At 42.6% G+C, this 19,777-nt stretch overlaps 1 protein-coding gene across 1 annotated transcript in view; it reads right to left on the bottom strand.

The window, feature by feature from the left end:
• The window catches only part of COL6A6 (collagen type VI alpha 6 chain), a 130,812-nt gene extending 116,779 nt beyond the window's left edge, over positions 1 to 14,033 (bottom strand). Inside the window, exon 1 of the mRNA XM_035727836.1 lies at positions 13,889 to 14,033. Coding sequence (XP_035583729.1) covers positions 13,889 to 14,033 — 145 coding nt within the window. The remainder of the gene's footprint in view (positions 1 to 13,888) is intronic.
• Positions 14,034 to 19,777: the final 5,744 nt, after the last annotated feature.

The following is a 19,777-nucleotide window of genomic DNA, read 5'->3' as shown; positions in this document are numbered from 1 at the left end:
GAGCATGAGAAGCAGCGGCCAATCATCAGGTAAGAAGTTCCACAATTCTGGGACCGCCATATTGTGAAGCCCAAGCTAGACCCATGAAGGGTCTATGTGGGGAGAAAAGAGAGAGATTCTTCACCAGACCTCATATGATCCAGCCATCCAGTCCAATAGGTGATTGAAAAAGCTTTCTGTTGACTCCAGCCCCAGCCACCACCTGACTGAAACCTTGAGCAAGGACTGTCCGGAATAGACCAGTCAACCCACACAACCATGAGACGTAAATTATTTTTAGGCCACCATATTTTGGAATGGTTTGTTTTGCAAAATTAGGTAACTGGTACGGAGAGGAAGGTCCAGGCTTTTTTTGTTTTTTGTTTTTCGTTTTTTTTGGAAGGCGGAGTTTGAGATGTCTACATGTCATGGAAATGGAGACATCCTGCAGACAGATGCACACATAGTATTGTGGCCCTAGTGACCCTCTTCATACTCATGAGTACAGTCACATGCTTTGGCCCAACAGTACATTGGCCTTTGGGAATACAAATCCACTAAAAACAGACCTGGACCTCATGAACTTAATCTGATAGGGGAGGAAGGGAGGCAGATCTGTGCTATGATGCTGGTGAGCAAGTCCAGAGGGCTCCAGGAAATCAGAAAAGAAGCATCTTGTTGCCTTGGGAGGGAAGGGGGCTTAGGGGTGCAGAGAGGATTTTTCTGGAAAAGTACTGCTTCAGCCAGTTCTGAAGGAAGGTACTTGATCTCAAGCATGAGTGCTCCCTAAGGAAATAAAGATGTTGACAACAGGGGTAGCAGAGTTATTGATGAATGCCATCATTTCCAGGAACTTGAGACCAATAACTAGGCAAATTGCATTGCCTTGGCAACTGCCCCATTAGGTAATTTCTATATTAATCTCCAAAGGACACAGGAAGGACCCTGCCTACGTTACTTTAAAAGCTATCAGAAAAAGAAAATAAATTAAACAAAATGCAAAATACAGTATGCAAATTCATGTACTTGTTTGTTCATTTAACATTTTTCAAGGTCATATTTCATCCTAAATTCCCCCTGTACTGGTTATTCTCTTACAAAAAAGATATAAAAGCCAAAGTTTCACCATTTTTTAGGGGGGAAAGCCTTTATTTTTATAGTTCAAAAAGTGCTTGGCCTTATAACCACTCTATGAAGTAGACCCGACTATTCCCATTTTATAGCTATTAATACTGAAACTCAGGAAGGTTGAGTGACTATCCCAAGGTCACTAACTGGCAAACAGCAGGATTTGGACTCAAAATTATCCACTCCTCCTGTGAGGGTAGCCCCTTGCTTTGAAGAGGTTCATTGTAAGTAGCAAACATAGTACACATACGTAGAGTTGTGAGAAGACCACTGGAAAACAGTATGATCAAGTGAAATGGGTATAAGGGAAAGACAGGCATAGAAGTGGGATTTGAAGGAGGGAGGACTAGGAGGGCCACCTTTGGTGGCAGTGGGTTTTGAGCAAGATTTTGTGTCAAGTGATAAACTGCTTTTGATAGGGAAGGGGCAAATGTGTGGGCCACAGAGGCAGCAGGGCAGCGCTGGTTTAATGGGAGTGCACTAGAGAGAAACAGCTCCTGCATTTTCATAGTTATTTATAGCAGTGGTTCTCAATTGGAGATTTTGTCCTCAGGGGACATTTGGCAATGTTTGAAAAGATTTTTTATTTTTCCTGCTGGGGGAGGGGGCAATGCTACGGGCATCTAGCGGGTAGAGGCCGGGGATGCTGCTGAACATCCTACAACACGCAGGACAGTCCTCCACAACAAAGAATTATCTTAACCAAAATGTCAATAGCTGGAAAACTACACAGGTTGAGAAATTCTGACCTATACATCTTTACCACATTGTATTAGGGCTTTCAAGAGAAATAGAACCAATAGGGTGTGTGTAATATATAGTGTATATGTGTGTCTTTCTATGGAGAGAGAAGGACTTGACTCATGTGAGGTGGGGACTGGCAAAAGAAGTCTTGAGGGCGGGCTGAAAATTCTGGCAGGAGCGGATGTCACAGTTCTGAGTGGGAAGACAGTCTTCCCTGGAGACTTGTGAGCCTCAGCATTCCCTTGTAGAGTCTTCAACTGATCTGGATGAGGCCACTCAAATTATGGAGGATAAGCTGCTTTACCCAAAGTCCAGTGACTTAGATGTTAGTCACTTCTATACAATCTCTTTACAGTAACATCTTGGTTAGTGTTTGGTCAAATATCTGGGCACCAGAGCCTTACCAAATTGATGCATTTAGTTTAAAGATAAAGATAAAGAAGGTACAAAAAAGAGCTACCAATGGCCAAGAGACACATGGAAAGATGCTCAACATCACTCATTAGAGATATTCAAATCAAAACCACAGTGAGATATCACCTCACATCTGTCAAAATGACTAGACTAAAAATGATAAGAAACACGTGTTGGTAAGGATGCGGAGGAAAAGGAACTCTTACAAACTACTGGTGGAAATGCAAACTGCTGCAGACCCTGTGGAAGACAGTGTGGCGATTCCTCAAAAATTAAAAATAGAAGTGCCACATGATCCAGTAATTCCACTACTGGGTATTTATCCAAAGAATACAAAAATACAAATTTGAAAAGATATACGTACCCCTATGTTTATTGCAGCATTATTTACAATACCCAAGATATGGGAGCAGCCCAAATGTCCATCCATAAATAAATGGAATACTAGTCAGCCATAAAAAGAATGAAATTTTGCTATTTGTGACAACATGGATGGACCTAGAGGGCATTTTACTAAGTGAAATAAATCAAAGACAAATATCATAGGATTTCACTTATATATGGAATCTAAAAAAGCAAAAACAAAAAGCAGAAAGAGACCCATGAATACAGAGATCAAACCAATGGTAACCAGAAGGGAGGAGGGCGGGGATGGGCAAAATGGGCGAAGGGGAGAGGGAAACACAGGCTTCCAGTTATGGAATGAATGAGTCACGGAAATAAAAGGCACAGGATAGGGAATATAGTCACTGATACTGTAATAGCATTGTATGGTGACAGACAGTAGCTACATTTGTGGTGAGCATAGCATAATATATAGAGTCGTGAGATCACTATATTGTACCCCTGAAACTAATTTAACATTGTGTGTCAACTAAACTTCCATAAAAAATACATATATACGTAAAGGTAAAAAAAATAAAGATGAAGGGAGTAATTTCAGAGGAGTTAATGAATGTTCCCATATTTGCACAGCTAATACTACTGTTAAGTATTTTGAGCACTCCCTGTGAGCAGGTGTTGTGCTAACAGCTATTATTAATCCAATTAAGGTGGCTACTATTTTTATCACCTCTATTTTATAGAGGGAAACACAGAGATACAGAAAGGCAATGTAAATTTCCCAGAGCCAAGCAATGTTTTAAGCAACAGAGCCAGGATTTGAAGCCAGGCAGCCTGGCTTTAGGGCCCATACCCTGTGGTTCTCACCCAGAATTGCCAGGAGGACTAATTGAAACAAATTATGGGGTCACATCCCTGAGACTGAATCAGCAAGTCTGGGATGGGCCTAAAGATTTGCATTTCTAACAGTCTCCCAGGTGATGCTAATGTGACATGCCTGGAGACCTGCTTTGGGAAGAATCACTCTCGAGTACTGTGCTACACTCTGCTTTAAATAAGGACAGCAGTACTGGGCCAAAATGCATTCATTCCACAAATATTCCTGAGGCCCTGCTATAGACAAGCATAGAAGTTCTGGTCACTAATCTGGGGTGTGTGTGTGTGTGTGTGTGTGTGTGTGTTGGAGGGTGTGTTCCACACCTCCAAACATTGTGTGTGTGTGTGTTGGAGGGTGCATTCCACACCTCTGAACATTCACTAATACCAGCTTCATGTCCTACAATCCAACTCAATTCCGATACTATCCACCTAGAGATCGTGTCGGATCCCACAGGTTAAGGGCTCAGTCCCACAAAACTCCCCCTCACCACCCCCACTTCAGATGCCAATGGCAAGTCCAAGTTGTTACCTGGGCTTCTGACTGGCTGGCTATAAATCAGAGGTTCCCATGACCCTTTCCTTGGGATCAATTAATTTGCTAGCGTGGCCCACAGAACTCAGGAAAACATTTTACTTAGGATTTTCAGCTTGTTGTGAAAGGATAGAACTCAGGAAAGCCAGATGGGAGACAAGCATAGAGCAAAGCATGGGGAAAAGGCGAACTTCAATGCCCTCCGTGAGCGTGCCATTCCCCCCTCCCGCATCTCCACGAATTCAGCAACCTGGAAGTTCCCCAAACCCATTCCTTTTAGGTTTTTAATGAGGGCTTTATTACATAGGCATGGTTGATTAGGTCACTGACCATCGCTGACTGGTTCAACCTCCAGTCCTCTTCCCTTCTGGAAATCAGGGGGTGGAACTAAAATTTCAACCCTCTCTTCCTGGTTGGTTTCCCTGGCAACCAGGCCCCTTCCTTAGGTGCTTTCAGTAAGTCAACTATATTAACGTAAACCCAGTTCTGGTGGAAAGGGACTCATTATGAGTAACGAGACGCCATTTCACCTTTACAGCTCAGGAACTGAGGACAAGAGACCAAATATTATGACAAAAGATGCTTCCCATTGCTCTTATTGCTCAAGAAAATCCAAGGATTTGGGGAACTGTGAGCCAGGAACTATAGATGAAGACAAAATACATATTTATTATAAATCACAATATCACACCAGGTAAAGAGATAAAACGATGAGAAGCCAATCATGGTTCCTGCCGTCATGACTTCTCCCAGGCCTGGAGGATGTCTGTATAGACAGAAAGAGCCTAGGCTTTGACGGGGCACTCTACGAGGGGCAGGAGGCACTCCCAGCAGAGGCCTCTCCCCTGATTGTGGGGTCAGGGAGGACACCCCAGAAGAAGCAGACAGCTAAACTGAGACCTGACATAGAAGCAGGAATTAGGAGATTCTAAGGGGGAAATGAAGTGTGTCTAAAGCGGTGGGGGGACTAGCATGCACCTGCAGAGAGGCCCAGCTGGGAAGGAAGGGCTTGCACATTGGCGGAACCAAAGGCAGTTCAGTGAGTTAAAGTCAGAAAATTTTGCCTACATCGTCTTGGCACATCATCATATAATCTGTACATCTTCTATGCTTCATTTTCCTCATCTGAATAATAGTGAGGAAAATACCATATTTCTTGGATTCAAAGTACACATTGACCGCCTCCCCACCACCGCATTTTAACATTCATGAAATCAGAATCTGTTACTATAGATTTGTATATTCCCTGCTACATTTCCTTTTCCTTGAAAGCTTTTGGGCAACTGATGGTGTCTCAGAATTAAGGAAAGGTGAGTTATTTTTACCTTCCCTACCTCCTAGGGCTAAGAGAATACAGACTATCAAATAAGATGCAGGTCTAACAACGGCTCTCAGCCCAGGCTGCACCTTAGGATCACCTAGGCAGCTTTTCAACTTTACTCATGCCTTGGCTCCATCCCCAAGGATCCTGATTTTATTGAGCCAGAATAGGGGCCTCATGGATATTTTTTGAAACCCAGGTGATTCTAACGTACAGTCAAGGTTGAGAACTGATAGCACCTTATCCTATGGCAGGAGCCAGCAAACTACCACCTTCAAGCCAAATCTGACTCTGTTTTGCTAAACACAGTTTTACTGAAACAGTCACACCCATACATTTACATGTTTTCTATAGCTGCTTTTACATCACAATGGCCCAGTGGAATAGTTGCAGCAGAGACAGTGTGACCCACAAAGTCTAAGATTTGTCTTCTCTATCTCTCTACAGAAAGAACTTTGCCAACCCTGGTCCTGCACTGTTGCTACGCAAAGTGTGGTTCAGGCTAAGCACCTTCAGCATGGCTGGGAGCTGGTTGGAAACGCTGAATCCCAGTTTTAGTGCATTAGTCTGCAGTGGAACAAGATCCCCAGGGGGTTCGTGTGCACAGCAAAGTTTGAGAAGTGCTGCCCCTGCCCATCTGACCCAGCCACTTTTTGCCCTGTACCCTTGCTCCTGCTCAGTCCTCATCCTCCATGACTTTGTTGCAATACTACTTGCTCAGAGAGGTCCTCTCCTGTCATAAATTAGATCTCCTTTGTGATTTTTCTCTCATGGCATCTTTTTGTTTTTCTTCCTAGCATGTCATCTCAAATCTGTGAACAAACATTCATTTGAGTGTTTATCTCATTAATGTCTGGCCCCTCACTAGACTAGAAACCTTGGGGCGGGGGGTGGGGGGTGGTGAAGACTGGCTCCAGGACAGGAGAAAGGGCTTTGAAAGGTACAAAGCACATTGAGTGCTGCTTCCAAGAAGGAATAATGAAAAGAGGAAAGGTAATGTTGGAAGTAGCTTGATGGGAAAGAACAGAACCGATTACCATACAGACCAGGGAGGGTGCAACCTAGAAGGTCCTGGATGATGAGCAGCTAGCAGATTTAATTTCCTCTTTTTGTATTCCAAGGTTAAATATTAGTATTCAAACACACAGAAATACTCAAGTACTTTGGTAAACCTCTGCAGACCAAGGATCCAATTTTACCAGCTGTTCATTAAATGAAATATCCATATATATGTATCAGGAATTTAATTAGAAAGGCAGCAGTCCAAGAATGTGATCATTGCTTGAGAAAGTTACATTTCAGGCAGCTTTTCCCTTCCAAGAGAACTGAGGAAACTCTTAATTGCCTTCTATTCTTTTTTTTCCCTATTAATCACAGTTTGCCTCAACTGATTTTTTTTTTCTTTCAAAATGCCCTTGGAGAGTGAACATTTTTGAATGGCTAAGTTTTATATGGAGATTATGCACACCAGCTGCTCTTGTCCAAAGTTGTAGGGCCTTTCATAACAGAACACAAGTCAGATGGCTTAGGAGGACCAGCTTCAGGCCCTAGGCATAACATTCATTAATAGTGGGATAAGATCAATGGTTTTTCTGGAGAAGTAAACACGCTCAAAGGAGGAAAGAAGAAATATCACAAACTCAGGTTGCCCCCAAAGAGCCTCAGAAGTGATTAGAACACTGCTGGCTACAACTGGTGGGTGTCTGCCTAAACAGACGAATTACCCATTACAAATACTTGAAGTTCATTTTGGTAATCCCTCCCTCCCCAAATAAAAGAGCATGGTGTTTGGAAGGGGCTCCAGGGCAAGACGGAAAACAGCCTGAATGAGGAGTATGGAGACGTGGTTTCTAGTTCAAGTTGAGAAACCTTAGGCCAGTCCTTTAACTTAACCTCTCAGAGACTCATTTTGCTCATCTGTAAGATAAGGTGGTTTTAGCATACTTATCTGTCCATTAATTTATTTATAGGCACTGTGTTAGGTAGCAGGTAGGTAATGAAAAGTAAAACCAGACATAGTCTTTGTTGTCATAGATCTTACAGTCCATTGAGGGACCAAGTTATTTTTGAAAGAATTATATTAAGTGTAAAATTACAACTATGTTACATACTATAAAGAAGAGATTTCTCTAAAAGACTCTGTAGCCAAACCATCAGTAAGTCTGGTCAACAGTACCTTTGAAATAGACATTCTAGATCTAATCACTTCTCACCACCCCCCACCATACCCATGCCTCCTTTGCTTCTTGCCCAGATTCTTATTCTAATAGAACTCCATGCTTTGACTCTTGACTTTCTTAACGTATTCTTCACACAGCAGTGAGAGTGATCTTTGAAGACCTACATGAGGTCAATATCTCCCTGTTCAAAATTTCCAGTGACTTTCCATCTGGCTTAGATTAAACTCCAATACCATATATATGTGGCCCATGGGCTCGACATGATATTGGCCATGGCCCATGATCTCCAATCTCATCCTCTTCACTGTGCTTCTTGTTCCCTCCACTCCAGCCACACCTGTCTCCTTGCTTTTCTTGAACATGCCGAAGTTGTCTCTGCTAGGAAATATCCTTTCCTTTCCCCTCAGGCAGCCTCATTTTACGCCTGTGTTCACTCAGGTCTCTGCCCAAATGTCACCTCCTTAGAGAGGCCTCCCAACCACCCCATCAAAAACAACCTTTCACTTCCTTAGAGTCAGTCACTGACCCCTTAAATAACTCTGTGGTTTTTTATTGGCATTTAATACCACCGGGGAGTTATCTGTGGCCTTCTTCATTGTTTATATCTTCCCTGGAGGAGGGGGGCTTGTCCATCTTGTTTTCCCAAACCTAAAATAAGGCTTATACGTGAAAAGGTACTTAATGTATTTGTTTGAAATATTATATACTGTGATGACATATAATAGGGAGAATTGATAACTCAAGCAAGGCTTCCTTGAGGGACTGCTGTTTAAGCTAGTGTCTAGAGGAAGGTGAGAACGAACCTGCCTAAGAGGGGTATGATGTTCCAGAAGAGAGGAAAGCTCGTGTAAAGGTCCTGTAGTAGGAAGGAGAACACAGTGGTCAAGGAACCAAAGGAATTCCAGTATGAATAGAGTACAGAGCAAAGCATGACATTTGATGAGGCTGGAAAAGAAGTGGCCAATGCATGGCTTTGCAGGATCTATCAATGATTTCTATCTTTATCTCAAGAACAGTGAGAAATCATTAAAGGCTTTTTAATTGTGGGAAAGGGTAGGGGAGGAACCAAACACTTAGTTTACAAAAAAAAATAGCTGAAATGATTTAAAGACCCATTTTTGCCCTGAAATTCTAGGATTCTATGAAAAGTCAATCAGCAAAATGAGAATGGACTTTTGAAAATATTAACCAAAGTCAATTTCAGTGACAGAGATTCAAGCTACTGAGTTTTGTAGCTACTCAAACATCATCTCTTTGGGATTTTATGTTCATGCTGAATTCAGCACTCTCCCTTTCTTCCCTCCCCTAAAAAAAAAAAAAAAAAAGAGTCAAAATTTCCATTTACCAATGAAAATATGACTTCTGAACTATTATTCTAATCATGCAGGGATCTAAGTTGAGCATTAGCATTGGAAGCTTCTAGGCTTTTGAAACACACGTTTTTTAGCTTACCCCACCAAACAGACAGGTAGGAGTGTCAAGGCCTGTGTTACCACATCCTGAATTCAGATCCTCCACTGGTCAGCAACTGATGCACCTTGAAACCTCAGACTCTCATCTGTAGGAGGGGGATGATGATGAATTGTTGTGAGGATCAAATGTGATGATGTAGATAAGGTGCTTAATAAGTGCTGAGGTAGTTGATGTAACCCCCTTGATTGGAGTATTCAAAGATCCAATGGGTGAAGAAACCTGTAACCAACCATCTCCATCTACCTGGACTGGTTCTAGCCCAGCCACCTCTTGCTTACTGCCTGAAGCCAATGACATAGCTACAGCTCCAAATGCAGGACACACGTCTCCTTTCTCAGTGGAGAGTTGGGCAGATATGCAATGTATGAAATCGCAACCTCTCTTTCAGTGTCCAATGCACTACCCAACTCAATAACTTTTATAGCTGCTGACTGAGATGACAATGAAATTGCGACTTTCTCCATGAAGAAATTGAAAGAACTGTTGGGGCACTGAGACATAAATGAACAGATAAATGAAAACCTCCAAGCTTTGGGGAGAAAACAGACACCTACCTAAAGTATTTTGCATCTAGGGATACGTATTTATGGATTTATGAGGTGGGTCTCTAACAGACAACACCATCAACCATCAAATTACTTCTTCTTAGTATAATGACTGTTAATTACAAAGGACTATGTGTGCCCAAATTGTTGGCATATGTAGAAACAAAGGGGGTTTATAAATTGTATGTGTCAAAAGGGGGACAGGGCACCCCTGGCTGGTGAGCTTTAAAAGTGGATTACCATAGATTTAAGTAAGTGTGCCAAAGCAGTATTTTACCAAATGATACCTGAAAGTCTTTACATTGTAGAGATAGCTCTCTGAGGTGCTATTACTCTAATTTCCAACCCAGTTGTGTATTTGACTCACTCCCCACTAATAAAATCTAAAAAGTTCTTTGCCTTAATCATTGACCAGTGCAAAGCCATTAATTTTTTAGTACTCGCCTCTACCCAGTTAAATCGCTTATAAATGTACATCAGGGTTTGTGAACATTTTCATGATGGGTCCCTGGAGGCCCAACGATTAGGTGCTTACTGTTTTTGTTTCAGGATGATGACAGTCATCATGGAAAAGGGGGGAAATCAAGGAGAAATTGCAGTTGGGAATAGTTTTTTAAGGCAAAGTTCTTGGAAAAGCTCCTCCATTTGGAAACTGGTTTCATGGCATTAATCCAGAGAATGCAGATGTTGAAGCTCAAGGAGAAGAATTGTTTGGAAGATACTAGGTAAAGGAATTAGATGCCATTATGTGTTATTGTATCAATTTCATTTCCAAAAACACACTTCATGCATGGTTTGAAAGGACATCTGACAAGCAGGATTTTTTTTTTTTTTTTTTTTTTTTTTAGCTAAATGACATTTCTTTTCTCTGGGTTCCACCCAAAGCCCTTATAGCAAAGTGCCCTTTTAGCTTATACCTCCTGGATGTGGTCTTTACTGTCTCAAAACATCACAGGATCAAGTTCAGCATAGTACCTATCTTGCTGAATCCAAAGGAACTATTATTTACTGAGTGCCAACTATGTGTTAAGAACCCAAAATCCATAAGCTCAGCAAATGTCCCCAGTCATCCTGTGCTTGGATAGGGTTTTTACTTTAGATGAGGAAATTAAAGTTCAGAGAATTTATGTGACTTGCATATGGTCATCAGCTAGTAATCTCAGCTCATTTATTCATACAACAGATATAGCTACTAAGTGGCTAGCCCTGAAGATAGCCTAGTGAACACTTAAGATGAAATAATCACAGTTTAATGGAAGAGCAATATGACTGGAAGTCTAGGGTACTGTGGGGACCCAGGGTAGGGTACCTTACCTAAGAACAGGAGGTCCAGTAACATTTTCTCAAGGAATGGACATATTAGCTGAGCCTTAAAGGGAGAAAAGGAGTTAGACAGCTTCAGAGTCTAGAGAACACTGTTCTAGGAATTCTAGGAATTCTGGAGGGAATTCCAAATGCAAATAGCGGGAGGTGGGAGAGGGCAAGGGTTTGTTTTTTGTTTTTTGTCTTTTGTGTTTTTGTTTTGTTTTGTTTTGTTTTTAAACTGGAGGATTGGGAGTGGTGGCAAAGAAATAGAAAGGCATGAGGAAGGAGAGGTAGATAAAGTTGGATGGTGGGAGAATTCTCAACCACAGTAAGGAGTTTGGATTATATCCAAAGGCACTGGAATAAGCAGAGGAAAATACAGGTTTTGAAGCTCATCAAGGCTGAAATATGGAGAATGCCAGAAGAGGAACAAGACTAGAGGGAGGGAGGTGGACTAGAAGGCAATTGTTTTCTGGGTGAAAGAAAGGATGGTGTTTGGGAACTAGGAGCACAGATATAGGGAGATTATTAGGAAATTAAATTCTTAGGACTTGGGGACTGATAAGATGGGATTGTTGATGATGGCTGAGAGAAGGACAGGACTTCAAGACTACTCCAGAGTCTTCTGGTGGGGCCATTCGGTTGTGCCATATGTAGGAAGAAGGGAAGGTATGTGGGGAAGATAGTAAATGCCATTTGGCACTTGGGTTTGTAGTGGAAGATGTTCAAGTGCCTTGTGGGCAGTGAGATATCTGGGTCTAGAGTTCTGAAGAGACGTCTGGCTTGGGGGGGATGAGTTAGGAAGTACCTGGTAAATTTGATGGGTAATTTTATGTGTCAACCTGACTGAGCTAAGGGATGGTAGACATTATTTTTGGGTGTGCCTTGGAGTTATTTCCAGAAGAGATTAGTATTTGAATCAATAGAATGAGTAAAGAAGATCACTTTCACTGAAGCAAGTGAGCATTATTCAACCCATTGACAGTCTGAATAGAACAAAAAGGCAGAGGAAGGGCAAATTTGCTCTTTTTGCTTGAGTTGGAACATCCATTTACTACTGCCCTCAGACATTGGCACTCCTGGCTCTCAGGCCTTCAGACTTGGACTGAATTACACCATCGGCATTCCTGGTTCTCTGGTTTGCAAATGGCAGATCACTGGACTTCTCAACTTCCATAATCATGTGATAATTCCTATAATAAATCTCCTCTTATATATTTCTTTTTTTTAAGATTTTATTTATTTATTTGACACAGAGAGAGAGAGAACAAGCAGGGGGAGCGGCAGGCAGAGGGAGAAGCAGACTCCCCGCTGAGCAGGGAGCCCGATGTGGGACTCGATCCCAGGACCCTGGGATCATGACCTGAGCCGAAGGCATATGCTTAACCGACTGAGCCACCCAGGCGCCCTCCTCTTATATATTTCTGTATATCTAACTATCGGTCCTGTTTCTCTGAAGAACTCTAACATAGTAAGCAAATGGTGACCAAACCTGAGGGAGAGACTGAAACACCCAACAGAAATATAGAGAGGCCAATTCCATCTTTACAGAGCATGTGTTTGAGCTGCTTCTCATAACCAGCAGAATATGCTCTTTCTCTAATGACGGGGTCACCTGAGTCCTTACTAATATCTCCCTCCATGTCTCCCCCAACATAGCCCTCAAAGGGCTATTGGGAATTCAGGACTAGGTCATGGCCAGCAAACTAACTTCTCCAGACACAAGTCAAACAGCACTATCTAGGGACAAAATTCTGTTCCTTAGTGTGAAAAGCAAGAATTTCATTCTTGATTCAATTTTTGGCTAGAGCGGAATCTGCAGTATCCTTATATATAAACCACTGCATTTACTGAAATAGCTAACAAACTTATGGTAGGTTGGGTTTCCCCAAAAGCTGATTCTGGACTAGAATTTGTGCAATTACTTTATTTAGGAAGTGATCTCTGGAAGCCCTTGTAGAGGAGCAGGGGAGTGAGACAGAAAAGGGAAGGAAGCCAATGTAGAATTGTTAGTAGACAGATAGGTTGCCATTTTGGGCAGCTGGAGCTCATTCCCTTGGGGGCACCTCTGGAAGAATGTACAGATCATACTTCAAGAGTGGCCTCTCCCAAGGTGTGAGAAAGCTTGGATATTCACCAACTGTCATGTGTTACTGGGTGAGGGGTTCCTCTTGGGGGTGTTAATGCCAGGCCCTTCTGGCCTACTCCACATGAGTCAGTCACGCTCCCAAGGCCAGAGAAAGCCCACAGGCCTTCACAGGTGCTTGAAGTAAGAAGCCTACAGTGTGTACCAAAACAGTGGAAGCAGAAGGAATGTGGGGAGGGCTCTGACATCATCCGCTAGCCAGGAGAAAAGCCTGGACATGAGGGAAATCGGCTACAATGTATAACATCATCTTCTTAGTATTATAGATATTATAACCGACCCAGACAAGTGTGGAAGTAAATGTGAGTAAAGAGTTAATTACACATGCTGGCTATGGTGAGGTAGGGTACCAAAAGATGGCATGTGGATCATTTGGCACACTGTGGGATTATTTTCCACCAAACAGTAATAGCCAAATGTGACTATGACTTGCTCATGATCTTCAAAGTTCTATTGTATTTGGACTCATGTAATGGAGACTTTTAGTCAGAATTTCTTGCCAAACATTAATCAACTTGTTTTTAAAGAACTCAATAAGTGATTAGCTTATGGTTTTTTAAGCCAACACAAAAGGCTTTGCCAACTAAGTCTGGCAAAATCATTCCCCTCTAAAGTCTAGGATATAGTACTTAGAGCATTACAAAAACATTTTCGAGTCAAATCGATACTCAATCCTTAATTGTAAATGGTTGGAGAATGGTTAAATGTATATTTATTATGCATTTGTGACTCGAGGGGAATGTTGAGGTTTCCATTCATAATACCAGGCTACTTTGTATGCTGTATCTCTCTTCCCACCCCTCTACTGCTTGAGTATTTGGGGGAAAACTTCCTATTCATAGCAAAACTAAACCAGTAAATCTCCTTGGACTTGTTATTTGGAAACATAAAAAGTATTACTTTTTAGGTTTATCTCAGTCCGTGAAGACAACTCATAAAAGTAAGATTTATAGTCCGCTGTTTTTGCTTTAGAAAACTGAAGGTCAGAAGCTGAGACACAAGCAGAGCCCATACTGCTTCCTTCATCTTGCCTGAGGTTTCGCATGTTAGTGGATTTTCTGAATGCAACTGCTCCAGATCTACACGAGAAGCATCCTTCAGCCAGACTTCTGAAATTTTAGGTCATTCACTTATCGCATAGTTACTGAGTACATACTAGTGCCAGGTACTGTGGAAGCGTGAGGGATATGAGAGACACAAGAGCTCTTTTCTTCTGCACATGGTTTATGTTAGCCAAACAGTATCCATTTTTATTGATGTAATCCCTTCCAAATTCCCCTGCCAGGGCCTTGGGGTCACCCCAAGAAAAAACAAGTTTGGAAGGAGGGTGAAGAATCAAGACAGGGAGTGAGACCAAGTCTCTCTAACTATTCTTTCTTCCTTAAACATGTTGGCCTTCAACTAGTTGCTGTTTTGTAAATGATCCTTTATGATTTTTTAACTCTCCATTCCCTTGAAGAACTTCAGGTTGATTGGGGGTCTTTATTTTAAAATTCTGAAAATGTCATACCTTCCTGCTGAAAGCAGCAAGATGCTTTTGTTATCCCAGAATCATTATCCAAAGAAACAAAAACACTGAGTGTGCTTCTCCCGGGCTTCTACCTGCGGGAACGATTCAACTGCTCTAGAAAAAGTTTCCCAGAATTGTAAAGCATAAGATATGAAGAAATACATAGTGAAGTCAGGATAGGCACACCTCGCAAACACCTCCTCTAGGACAGCGTCACGCCCAAGTGATGGGTCTTTCCTTAAATGATCTCTGCAAACTGGAAGGCTTCCAGGGGAAAAGGGAGATTACAATGTTTGGCGAGTTAGGCATTTCTGTTAATCATGTGTTATACTCCATGGAAACAAGGTATTTCAGGGAGGTCAAAACATGGAATAAAACTGGGCTCAACATTAACTGAATTACTGGGAACACTTTTATTTGCCCTGAACCGTAGGTATTAACCATCACCATCACTGCCACCTCCATTTAGTGAGGACTCACACCTGGCATTATCTAAGGATCTTCTTTATTCCTTACACATGCCTGTGAGGTAGGTAGGGATCACTGCTCTGCATGACAGGTGCAAGAAGCCTCGGGGAGGTTAAATGATTGTCCCAGCTAGTCTATAACTTGAACCTAGACCCATTTCAGAGCAAAGCTAAACCACTTCCTACTTTAAATAACAAGGACAACAACAAAAAGGTCGGCAAGGAAGGGGGAAAAAGAAAAGATACTGGCTAACATTTGATCACCCTGGAAAAGTCTTATATTCATCATGCTCATTAAATTGGAAGTACAGAAAATCAAATCTTCATACTTATTTCTTGGGACTGTGGAAGTGACCAATCTCTGGTCATAAAAACATCTTCATTAGTCTGGACTACTTTTATTTATTTACGGATGGTATAGGTGGCAATCACATATTTTTCAGAAATTCCAGTGATGGGGATATTTACTGACAGGGAAGATTTTTTCAGTCATGTTTAAGACTGTTCTATGAGTGGGATGATGCATACTGTGTACATATAGATGAGTAAATAACACCAACTTTTATTCACAATTCTTGTAATGTGAACTTCATTTGGTGACTTAATTAGCTGCCCTTAACACTGTCTATGTAAATAAGTAAATCTTTTCTTTATAAACACTCCAATGAGTCAAACTTTTCTGCAGTTCGAACTATCTGAATGGAATAGGAAAATGGAAAATTGCAAGTATGTAATATTTAACAACGGTCTTTTTAAAGAATTGTTTCACAAGAAGATTCAGTAAAATCAGAAGGCTTTTTTTTTTAATTTAAAAAAAGGAAGCTGAAGATTGTTCCTCAGTGGCTGTTTCACATAAAGTCTTTTATGTAAATCATAAAGTTTTATTTCACACGGCACAAGGTCTAAAATCACATGGACTTCTGAGGAACAGAAAAGCTTTCTTTTCAGATTATCCTGGGCACTTCTACTATTTTGGAATAAAATGAGGAAGGAGGAAGGAAATTGACAACTTTTATCAGGAAAAAAACTCGTAAGGCCAAGTGCTTTAAAACACTTCATTTTGACTCTTCAGGATTTTTATGTAGGTGATCTCATCAATTGGGACACTAAATAGTAAGTTTACATTGTAACTTCAAAATGGCATACTTGAACATTTCCTATTAAAATACTACTCATCAAATAGATCCTTTCTTTAAAAAGAAATGTGACTGCTGATTCTGTAACTATGGAAATTCTTGACATAAGACTTCTAATATTCTTGTATCTCAAGTCTTCATGATTTCCACCAACATCTCAGATATTCCTATTCAGCATCACCACCCCTCACTCCTACCAAAACTTTTTCTCCCACTGGCAAAGATCACCTTTAAATATCTCCATAGAGTAGACCTCTGAAAAGAGAAACGAGAAGTCTTTCATCAAGAAAGAAAACAAGAGAAATCACTTTCTTGTTCCAGTGTTTTTCCCTCTTCCCTCCTGCCTCCTCCCCTCATCAAAACTATTTGCACATTTGATACTGATCCAGGTCGCTGGGGTACCACTCATTGCAAGATGTTACTGGGCATTCATAAATCGGTGCTTTTTTTTTTTTTTTTCCTGTGTTCGGTCCTCTCCTCAGACGATAATAAAAACCCAACCATCTTGAATAAATTTGGGTGAGGTCCAGAAGCAAAGGTACCGCCTGGGTCTGTACAGACATGGGAGTGACTTTTCCGGCCCCTGGCTGGTTAACCTCATTCATCCTTTCCATAGTCTTAGGTGCCTGCCACAGGCCAGTCCCTCTCTAGGCTCGGGGATAGTATTGGGTGAGGCAACTTTCAGCCTTCAAGGCACATGAGTATGCAGTGGGGAAAAGGGAGCCCGGAGCAGAGAGTGACAACAGAATGTGCGCGAAGAGAGGGATGCAGAAGACTAAAAGACGGGGTGAGAAGGGCTAACCACTCCGAGGAGGTGAAAAAAACGGAAGGAGGCGATTTTGAGTTTCTGAAATTCACTTCTTTCCTTCCCCGCAGCCTTCACGCAGTGCCCCCCGCCTCCATCTGGCCCGTCCCTCCCATGCAATTACTGACTACTTGCAAACAGCTTCAGGACTTACCTCGGGGAAACTTCCACACAGCCCCCAGCCCTGCGCTTGCCAAGCCCTGCGTGAGTTTCCTCCCGGCGCGCCCTGAGCGCACCGCCGGGAGCGCAGCGCCGAGTGCAGCCGACCGCCGGGAGACGGTGGGGACCTCGGGTGGAGACCTCGGGAACCGGGAAAGGAACTGGAGGCGCCACGGGCAGCCTCTCGCCTGCCGGTGTCCCGCAGGCGGGCGGTAGCTCCCACGCCCCTCCTTGACGCTATATAAACGCTTCTCCCCGCCCCGGCCCGACCCTTCCCCGCCCAGGCGGCCCCGGGCCCAGCTCACGTCTCTAGGGAGGGGGGCGGGTGACGGAAGCGGGAGTTGGGGGTTTAGGGGGCTGTAACTGCCCCACACACTTCTCCCCTGCGGGAAACCCCGACCCTCAGCTCCAAACCCTGGAAGGATACTGAGGGCGGGGAGATTGGGGCGTTCGCCGTGCGCGCCTTCTCTGCACCCAGCGGACCCGCAGGGCGCGGGATCCAAGGGGCACGAAAGATGGCAGCTCTGTTCCTACTGCTGGAACTGTCGCTGGGCGACTTTGTCCCTGTCCTGGGGTCTTCTTGAAGAAAGCAGGGGCTAGCAAGGGAGCCCCAGAGTCTTTGGGTGGTGGGAATTTCCTCTTGCCTGGGAATGGAGACCAGCCACTGTGCGCCCCACGTTTGAGGTCAAGCGCCTTCGGAGGCCCCAATCAAAATTTAGGGTTTTGAGAATATCCTTGACTCTTTTTGTCTACTGACTTTTTATCGCTTGCTGTCCATTCATTTATTTATCCATTTATTCGTTTCTCAAATATCTGAGCACCTAGTTTGTGCCACTGTTAGGTGTTTGGGATACAAAACCAACTCTGGCTTTTGGCTGCCCGTCTCAGTGGGGGTCAGGCGTGGCAACAGGGAATGGGGATGGGGTAAACACTGCCATGGGAACACGCAAGAAGGAATCCTAACTCAACCTTGGAAGGCCAAAGGAAGATCTCTGAGTAAATTAAGCCCAGACTGAAATGTAAAGAGTGAGCGAGGTATAAAAGCAGGGAAAAGAGGGTCGGAGACAAATGGATCAGCAGCTGCAAAGGCTGGGAAGAGAGAGGGAAGCACTGCTCCTCTTCAGGGGAACAAAGAGTGTTTTTTTTTTTTTTTTTTAATTTGCTGTTTACTGTCATCCTAAGTAAAAAAAAATTAAATTTAAAGAATGGTAATCTTAAACAAAAAAAAAATTAAAGAAAAAAAGAATGGTAATCTTGTAAGTGGTAGAACTGGTACCTTGAATGTAGGCAGTCTAGCTCTGGAGTACGCTTTAATAGCATGGATTGTCAACTTGGCAAACGACAAGTTCAAAACAGAGATTGTTCCCAAGGAATGGGGATTCTCTGGAATCAGGCATAACTCAAGTCTCAGCGAGACCATCACCAAGTGTAACTTTGGCCAGGTCATTAACCTCAATTTCTTCCCCAGTGGAATAAGACTTTCTCATGTGCCTCATTGAGTGCCCTGGATCATGAGACTTCGTGTTCTGGTTCATAGACATGGCAGAGAAGCACCAGGACAGGTGACTTTGAAATGGTGACTCCTCCATGGGTCCTTTGGCTTTGGTGCAAAGGAAGCTGGGAGAACATTAGACCAACGACAGAAATAGCAAAGCAAACATTGGAACATCTCAAATTATTATTGCTTTTACCTAAAATGATTACGAGTAAGTAATTCAAGTTTTCATATTCTCATACAGTGTTATTATTTTTTATAATGCACTTCAAAACACAAGTATACTTTTCTTATCCCAGGTTATTATTGAAAGAGACAGATGTGATTTCTGATGGCAGGGTTTGTAGCCAATTGCCAGCCCACCCAAAGCTCCTTTTAAAAGTATACCACGCATACAAAAAAATGCCGATTCTATTAGCCCCATAGCAAACAGCAGGCTGATAGAAGGGCTTCTGGGAGTCACATGCCTGTGACCCATGGCTCAGCGAGGACCAATGATCATGTCAGTTCAATGGAAAGGCTTGATAGCACTGCCTTAAGAACAAGCCAAGTACCCCTGACATCTTGGTTTTTTTTTTTTTTTTAAGATTTTATTTATTTATTTGCCAGAGAGAGAGAGAGAGAGAGTGTGTGTGAGAGCACAAGCAGGGGGAGCGGCAGGCAGAGGGAGAAGCAGGCCTCCTGCTGAGCAGGGACCCCAATATGGGACTCGATCCCAGGACCCTGGGATCATGACCTGAGCTGAAGGCAGACACTTAACCGACTGAGCCACCCAGGCATCCCTCCCTGACATCTTATTTTGGGGCATCTCAAATCATTCTATCTTGTGGTCTGGATCTTTGGATGTCCAAACTAACTTTCATGACTGGATCAAACTTTGACCAGCACTCAAAGAATTAGGCTTCCTTTCACCTAGAATACAGCAAAAAGGCAGAAAAAGAAGAAAAGTTCTTGGATCTTATAAATGCAGATGTTTGCCTAGAATGACCCTAGTTTTTTCCATTATGCAATCCTTGATTTCTGGAGAAATGATAAGTAGCCAGTGCTCTTTGCTATATTTCTGGACCTTTTTTATGAGCATCTGTAACTTAAGTGGAAGTGTGGGTGCTATACGTACTTGAATGGGTTTTTGGAGCCCATGACAACTTCATCAAAACTAGACATTAATTACATCAGAAGACAACAGCAGCCATTAACCTAAGCCATACATATGAGCT

This window comes from Zalophus californianus, chromosome 1, assembly GCF_009762305.2.
Source record: "Zalophus californianus isolate mZalCal1 chromosome 1, mZalCal1.pri.v2, whole genome shotgun sequence".
In the NCBI taxonomy this organism is placed as follows: Eukaryota; Metazoa; Chordata; class Mammalia; order Carnivora; family Otariidae; genus Zalophus; species Zalophus californianus.
This window is presented reverse-complemented; position numbering and strand designations above follow the sequence as displayed.